The 9,212-nt window shown below is 36.9% G+C and overlaps 1 protein-coding gene across 2 annotated transcripts in view; it reads left to right on the top strand.

The window, feature by feature from the left end:
* LOC106869292 (uncharacterized) overlaps window positions 1-9,212 on the top strand; it is a 247,362-nt gene that overhangs the window by 192,704 nt on the left and 45,446 nt on the right. For both annotated transcript variants that reach the window (XR_016238965.1, XM_089345317.1), the window contains exons 54-55: window positions 49-140; window positions 6,737-6,920. Coding sequence is in view for 1 of the 2 variants with exons in the window: in XM_089345317.1 (XP_089201443.1) it covers window positions 49-140; window positions 6,737-6,920 (276 nt within the window). In the remaining variant the exon portion in view is untranslated. The remainder of the gene's footprint in view (window positions 1-48; window positions 141-6,736; window positions 6,921-9,212) is intronic.

Genomic DNA, 9,212 nt, shown 5'->3' with positions numbered 1-9,212 from the left:
CATTACATATTTGGTTCCTAAATATGGATATTTTATTGTATTGTATAGATTACTCGTTATTTCAACGGAATTTGCAGTGTCAAACATGTTCAAGGATGATGTGCAATGAATCAGAAGTGACAAACTGTACAGGTGATGAGGTAAATTGAAATGTTCCTTTCTTCCTTTTTGTTATAATATACTCATAACCCTCACATAAAGCCAGTATGGCCAAGTAGCTTGTACCATGCATTCACAATTGTTTTCGGTGCCTATGTAGTCGCAAGCAGATACAGACATCCGCTCTTTTCCCACCTTTGACACAGCAGAACAACAAGGATTACACATTTAAAGGGAGAGGGGGTGACCAGCAATAAGCTGGTTACACACTTACAACTGAGTAGACGAGCAACGTGAAATGAAGTGCCTTGTTCAAGAATATAAGGTGCCACTCGGCCCAGAAACTTAAGTGTAGCATCTTCCTTTTCCTTCTTCGACAGAGTTGTAAGTGTGGAGTAATTGTCCTGGAGTCATCTTGGAAGAAAACCCCGTTACTCAATGACCTCATATAGCAAAATGAGAAATGGTAGCCACCAGCAGGATCAGGGTCTCTGAACTGCACACACTCACACCCAACTTTGATGATCTTGAAATAGTCTTATCGCGTAGGATTTTCTATTTGAGCGATTGCCTAGCAGAATTATCCGTGAAATCTCCAAATTTCAAAATATGGGCAGGTTGGACAACACTCTTTCTGGATGCTGCACAAAGTTCATATGAAATCAAGAGATTCTTATTCTTAAGGTGGTGTCATCAGGCTAGTAGTTGTGTATGTAACAACAGGTAGAGGACTGTTCGATTTCCCCTGAAATCTGGAAGCTTTGCTATGGGACGATATTTACAAGGGACATTGGGAGCTACAATTTAGAAATGTAAATATAACGCAGCGAAGAAGTTACAATAATATTGAAAGCAAAATTAAAGAAGTGGGAAAGGTGTTAAAGAAAGCACTTTTTCTTGGTCTTCAAGGATATCTTGGACGGTGGGGGATGTACATAGATCGTTCCTAGAGGTCCTTCTATATCAGGGGGGCTACATCATTACCATATTTTGTTCTTGTTATTGGGTTATACCTTGTCTTCGACATCTAACGTGCCAAGGAAGAATCATTTCATGTTCCTTCCTTGAAGTTTATGAATTCTTATGACGTCAACAACGTACAATTCTTGCTGGTAAAGAATAAAGTTTCTAAAATAAACACAGAAACTCCAAGGAATGTTTGGTCTAATGGTAGAACGTTAATCATGCTTACAAGAAATGTGGGACCGAGTCCCACGGGAATCTTTCGACCCTTTCTATCCAAAGAGCTTTTAAACCCAATATTTATACGCTTATGTTTATAACTTATCTACTTCAAGATCTAACGTCCGAAGAAAGAATATTAAGAATGTTGTTGTGGTCGAGTGGTTCCTCTAAAGAAGTCTAGATCTATCTTGTTTTTCCCATGAAATTCCATGCAAGTATATTATGTTTCCATTTTAGAGCTATAGAATATCTATGCAGAAGAGAAACATATTTTTTGTATCCAGTTATTCATTTTCTGTTCCATTTTGATTATCATATTTTACTCTTTATTTTGATTTATCATCTTATACGACTGTTCGTACAGTTTGCACAGAAAATTACAGTGTGCGTTCCCCCGAGAACGAAGTTCTGACCGAATTATACAGAATTATTATTGTGTGTGTGTGGTGTGTGTGTGTGTGTGTGTGTTCTGTGTGTGTGTATTGTGTGTGTGTGTGCGTGCGTATGTGTGTGCGCGCTTGCATGCTTATGTGCGTCTGCTGGCGTCTGGCGGATGGGGTGATGACGTCTGACGGAGCGGTGTTACAGGCCGTATTTCGATGATCATATTGACACGTCATCTGAGGACGCTGCATTTATAAGACCTCATTTAGATGTAGTAAATTTCAATAGATTTTACAGGAGATAATACAGGGTTTGCAATCATCTTTCAACATTTCCTTTGTTGTCAGGCGGCAATATGGCAGAGACGTTAGCATGCTCAGCGGTATTCTGTCTGTCTTTACGTTCTGAGTTCAAATTCCGCCGAGGTCGACTCTGTTTTTCATCCTTTCGGGGTCGATTAATTAAGTAGTAGTGCCAACTGGGGTCGATCTAATCGAGTGGTTCTCAACTTCATTCTGGCTGTGGCCTCTTCTAAATCAATGCGAAATCGTTATGGCCCCTATGCTAATTTAATTCTTTATCTCCATTCTGTTCCTCAACTTAACGCATCTAGAGAAGTAGAATGAAACATTCAAAGTTGTAGTTTTGCATCAAACATCCACCCCAGTTGTAAATTGAAAAAAAAAAACGTTAAATAAATATTTCATTGAAATAAATTTATTTATATTTACGAAGCAAAAAATAACAATTTCAATTTACATTTCCTGATTTCAATGGTGTCCCTGCGACTGATGCTGGGTTACCAACTTATCAATGTTTGGTTTCAGAGCCGTCAGTGTGAGACGTATATCTCCTCTTCTTTCTACGTCAAGGCGATTTCGAGACATTGACAGCAGACAAATTACCCGACTGAAACCTAACTCAACTAAATAAGATGTGGGAAAAGCGAGTAAAAGCAACTTAACGTTTTTACAGAGTAATGGGTACTTTTTAGAGATCACTTCATTCATCCACAGCTTCTGGTATCCTCCACACTCGGACCCTGCTAGAGCTGCTGTGTTATTTGAAGTTCAATGAAGCGTTCTTATATACTCTTTTACTTGTTCAGTCATTTGACTACGGCCATGCTGGAGCACCGCCTTTAGTCGAGAAAATCGACCCAAGGACTTATTCTTTGTAAGTCTAGTACTTATTCTATCCGTCACTTTTTGCCGAACCGCTAAGTTACGGGGACGTAAGCGCACCAGCATCGGTTGTCAAGCGATGGTGGTCGGAAAAACACACACACACACACACACGCACACACACACACACACACACACACACACACACACACACATATATATATATATACATATACACGACTGGCTTCTTTCAGATTCCGTCTACCAAATCCACTCACAAGACTTTGGTCAGCCCGTGGCTATAATGGAATAGTCTTGCTCAAGTTGCCACGCAGTGGGACTGAAACCGGAACCATGTGGTTGGTAAGCAAGCTACGTACCACACAGCCACTCTTGCGCCTTTATCAATATAGATTTCAGATGGATCAACATCGAAGGGATCCACAAACCACTGCGGCACCATTATTTGCAGTAGATCAGAGAAGCGAATTTCCATATCATTATGTAACTGCTTCAAATGATCAACAGAAAATGCCAAGTCATCATCAGGCAGCTCGATGGATATGCTTGCTCAGGAAGAAACCTGCAAATTCCCATCTTTCAAGATTCAACCGGAATAACTTAGTTTCCCGTTGACGGTTTTAATTTTCTCTGTGTAAGAAAACAGATTTTCTCTGTGTAAGAAAACAGATTCATTGCTAAGGACATTTATCTTTTCAAGTATGTCACACAAGTAAAAAAAATTCCCTTTGCATCAGGTTTCTCTCCAAGTTCTGTATCACTCGAAAAAGTGCAACAAAATGATGCAGGCAATTGCCCTTCGGTATCCATCTGACTTCAGTATTCAACACAAGTCGTTGAAATTCCTCGTCGTTATTTTCAGATAATTGATTAAAGAGGTGATCTTGCAGTGCATTGTTTTTCATCAAGTTCACAGCTTTGATAACATTCATAAGTGCATCACACAATATCCTGCTGTATGTTTGGCAACCAGATGCTGTGGATGAAGAACACAGTCCACGAAAAGCACTTTACATTCGGAACAATTTTTTAAGTGAGCACGGTATCTCCGATATCTTGCGATCATAGCAGCAGTGCCATCTGTTGCACAAGCCACAATGTTCTTCAGTGGAATGTTGTTCTCTTCAAACTAGGCCTCGAGCTTTTTGAAGATGGATTCCCATTTCGTACCGGTCATTAATTCTTGACATATATCATTATGAAACCTAACAAATGCTGTTAAAATCGCAGAATTATCAGGTGGGAGTTGAGTCATCTATTTGCAGTGAGAAGTCATTTACCTTAAGTTTTGAAATTAATTGGCTTTCAACATCAGCTGCCATTTCATCAATCCGTCATGATACTGATGAGTCACTCAGAGGAATAACACTAGCAACATTTTGTGGACTCTGATCCATGACTGTTGGGAGTACTACAGCCACTGCAGGTATGATCAAAGATTCACCAATAGTGTGAGGCTTACCAGTTTTTGCAACTGAATTTGCTATCTTGTAAGACGCCCACATTCCTCTGTCTACTCTTGCTGCTTTTTAGTGAACATGTGATCCACTGTCATCCTTCCTTGAAACTCATCACGTAACCTTTTGAGGAAATCTAGTGGCTTGTCTCTCTTATCTCTATGTGCAATCTCCAGATATTTTTTTTTCAGTTTGCCGGAACGCATACTTTCATTTAAGAACGAAATCTTACATAGCAGACGCATAGGCGTGGTAGAATTTTGTGGAATTTTAATGAATCCATAAGCACGTATTCGTCAGAATACTGTCTACACTCTTTTGAGATGCACTTGCCAGGTTTATCTGAAATAAATGTTTTCAAAAAAGTTGAATAAACAAGAGAATAGTTTTAAGTGTTTTCGTCAGAATTGAATACAGAGTAATGTAAATCAATATGCTTTTTTTATCCGAGAATACAATTGGATCTAAAACCAAGTTTATACAGTTAATACATTACGCAGTTAACTAAATCAAAGGCTTTTAATAATCAGAAACAACAGAGAAGATTTATGCTTATAAAAAGATAAAAAATATCAAGACAAAGGTTCATCGTTCCCTTTTCAGTTGACAATCCAGAAAGAAAATTAATTTGGTGAAAAGAAACTAAATTATAAAGGTGATAGCTAAAGCAAGCGAGATGGAGAAAATAGGACTGGCCTATTGTTGAATCAAACTCGAATGGCGAAAAGGAGTTAGCGAAGTATATTGAAAATGTATTTTCACTTTTAAAGAAAAATGATTTTATAATATATTTTGTTATATTCTTTTAAACATAGTTCAATATTAAATTTTACTCTAATTAAATTAAGTATATAATACTATTCAGTGACCAATTATTGTATTATTAAATTGATTAATAATTTAATAGTTGTATAAAAGTGCATATAAGAGTGATGTTATCTAATTTTCTAATGAATTGTTCGTTTGTTTGCAGGGTACCCTCGGCCTCTTACCTCCCTCTTGATTGCCCATCTTAGTTTGAATTCTTCTCAAAGCCCTTTTTAATTATAGTTATTTTTTAAAAATAAATCATATACTCGTATGTGAAGAAACAGTTTTCCTGAGCGCTTGGGTCCAATTTGAATGATTGATCAATGATTTAACTTGGCGGATCGACCTTTTCTCCCTCGCCTGTGACGCTATGGACTTAGATGGAATATTTATGATATTTGAAGTAACGTAACAACTTAGGTAAAATGAAGTAAAAACAAGTAAACACTTGCACACTAACAGCGCATAAAAATATAATTTAACAAGCAGATAAAGAATCAAGAGCAGAAGTAGGATGAAATAAGCAGAGAAAGAGAGAAAGAAGTGGTATAATTTCACAAGGCAAAAAGAAAAATGAATCGTAAAGTGACTTGTGCGGATGTTCACCAGTTAGCATGGACATTGTTGATTGGATGGATTTTCTATGTCATCAATAATCTTGAAGTGGAGGTTTTTATTAATACTGGTCACTTAGCTTTCCGCGATGTCCATTATGTATGTATGCCTTGTAGCATTAAAATTTTGGAGCAATTTGGTATGATGCAATGATATGTAGCTGATCATCATACGAACCAGACACACAGCACTCATAATCTAATATTTTAACATCTGTCCTTTAGGTACATATATGAGTGTAATAGAAAATTACCTCATAATGATGACCTGTTGGCACTCCGTACGCTTACGACGTCGAGGGTTCCAGTTGATCCGATCAACGGAACAGCCTGCTCGTGAAATTAACGTGCAAGTGGCTGAGCACTCCACAGATACGTGTACCCTTAACGTAGTCCTCGGGGAGATTCAGCGTGACACAGTGTGACAAGGCTGACCCTTTGAATTACAGGCACAACAGAAACATGTAGTAAGAGTGAGAGAAAGTTGTGGTGAAAGAGTACAGCAGGGTTCGCCACCATCCCCATGCCGGAGCCTCGTGGAGCTTTAGGTGTTTTCGCTCAATAAACACTCACAGCGCCCGGTCTTGGAATCGAACCCGCGATCCTATGACCGCGAGTCCACTGCCCTAACCACTGGGCCATTGCGCCTCCACTAAGGATGACCAATTATAATTATAAGCGCATATAAACGTGTGTCTTATCTGTATATATGTAATGTGCATTTTACAAATAAAATACGTACCTACATGTTAATATTTTATGATTCCCAAATTTTCTCTGCCGTAGTATCCTGTTGCTCCCTATTTTTCAAACTCAGCTTTGTGACCCCAAAGAATGTTTCATGCCATCCTAGGGGGGGGGGGCATATGGCTCCAATAGAGAAAGCTTGATCTAATCGACCGGACCCCTCTTTGTGCCTAGAGTAGAAAAGAACATTTCCTTAGTTGTCTTTTGATAATTTTAAGAGCAATGACTAACCGTTTATCTCCTATGTTGTTGTCGTTGAGGTACTAGTATATGGTGTCTGTGTTTATTGTTACAGCCTGTATGCCGCATGAAAGTATCAATCGATGGTGTTACACTGAAGTTTGAAAAATCCTGCAGCACATACCGAAAATGCATTGATGCTATGACAAGCAATATCTTTACATGCAAAAAATGGAAGAGTGGATCTTCCTGTGTTGCTTGTTGCATCGGAAACTTATGTAATAAGAACGATTTCATAGGTCAGTGTTTTTTATTTTCTGATATAATTAAACCTGCTTTATTACAGATGAAAGGTTAAACACATTTAAATAGTTATTGTATCTTGCTTACCTTATTTACCTGTTTCAGTCATTAGACTTCGACCATGCTGGGGCACCGCCGTAAAGAATTTTAGTCGAATAAATCAACCCCAGTTCTTTTTTAAGCCTGATTTTTATTCTATCTGACTCTTTTGCTGAACCACCAAGTTAAGGCTTGCAAACAAACGAAGACCGGTTTTCAAGCGGTGATAGTGTGACAGATACAGACGCAAAAACAGACACAAACATGCATATATATATATATATAACGAAAACATTTGAGGGATTGCAAACAACACCAAGTGCAGGTAGAAACATTGCAACTTTTAAATTTTTAAAAGTTGATGGTCAAGCCAAAATGATCACAAACTGTGTGAAATGCAGAAACAAGAGATTGAAAGTTCATTTCAAAGTGACTGGCAAGGTTGAAATGGTAAGCGTATAAAGGATCCCTAATGAGTGAAGTAAAAACATTTGTTTTGGATTTCACCCTGGACAGATTAAAAATATTCCCTGTTGTTTGATATTTTATGTAGATATTCTCATTGGAGTTTTGAAAAGCGTGTGACAGCTCCCACTCTAGGTTGCAAAAAGGGTGGGTGCATCAGGATCTGCTTGCTTTATACCATTTTCCAGGGCAAAGATATTCACAGAGCCTACCACCAAAATTAACCTTAACCTTCACATCTTAAAGCAAAGCCGTCATCATATACACAATTTTTGGGGGCAACTTATTTACATTAGAATTAGCCACAGAGCATTTCAATTAACAGTCTTGAATGACTTGTTTAAATCAATAAAGAAAAGGTAATCTAGACTCAGAACTACATCTACGAATTCAAAGGTCGGCACAAGAATTTGATGACTTGGAGTCACGCTTTTGGCATCAACGACATATAAATAACAACACAAAATTGGCTCTTCACAAATCGTTTATCTTACTATTCCTGTTGTATTCTTCTGAAATATGTACGTGTTATGAACGACATTTCAAATTGTTAGAACAATTTCACCAAAACAGCCTTCGCATGGCAAGATATTTTACACACACACACACACACACACACACACACACACACACACACACACACACACACACACACACACACACACACACACACACACACACATGTATATATATATATATATATATTTATATTTTCTATAAATACTGGCAGGCGTAAGTTCAGCTTCACACGGGACGGAATAAGCATTTCTGATTAGTATTAATTTCTATACGAAGTTATCATGCTAATGCAATGCATCATGCTTGCGGTGGGGAGGTTGTCTCTCCAAGCAGTGAAATAGAACTGTGGCTAAAGAGTATATGACTGATATTTCTAGCAATGCTGCTGCTCCCTCTACACTCGGTCGCATTTTAGTGACGGTGAGTTTGTTTTTGGTTTAAATGGCGTCTAGTCACCTTGATATACATACATATGTATATATATATATATATATATATATATATATATATATATATATATATATATATATATATATATATATATATATATATATACATATATACATATAGCAAGGTGACTAGACGCAGTTTAAACCCAAAACAAACTCACCCTCATATATATATATATATATATATATATATATATATATATATATATATATATATATATATATATATATATATATATATATATATATATATATATATATATATATATACATATTTATATGTGTAAACATCCATAGTAGGTATACAAATATGGCGATTTCAACTCTCTCCGTAGATTGAACAATTTCTGAACACCTTATTAAAATCAATATTTAAAACTTATTGTGATCTCCTGAGAGGTGTTTTTTTTTTATTACATAACCAATCCCAGAGAAGCAGACAGCCAATCTGTTTATATACATAACAAATTCGGAATGTTTAGTCAAGTAGAGCTACAACTTTGCATACTGTGAATACGTATAAGTGTATTTATACATATGCGTGTTTGAGAGTGTGTACGAACAAGTATATATATATATATATATATATATATATATATATATATATATATATATATATATACATGTATATATAACAAATACGGGATTATATTATCAATCACAACAATTGTTTCGCCACATCTTGCATCGACTCCTCTTGTGGGACAGACTAAAACTGGCTCAGGAGTATCTGGTGGTACAGACGTATTAATATGTTTGGGTAAGATCCAAGGATCAAAGTGGGGGAAATTAATGAGCTTCAAGCAATCCGTAGAA

The sequence above is a fragment of the Octopus bimaculoides genome, chromosome 29 (assembly GCF_046866305.1).
Source record: "Octopus bimaculoides isolate indiv1 chromosome 29, ASM4686630v1, whole genome shotgun sequence".
NCBI classification, from domain to species: domain Eukaryota; kingdom Metazoa; phylum Mollusca; class Cephalopoda; order Octopoda; family Octopodidae; genus Octopus; species Octopus bimaculoides.
Note: the sequence above shows the minus strand (reverse complement) of the source record. Positions and strands in the feature narration are given on the sequence as shown.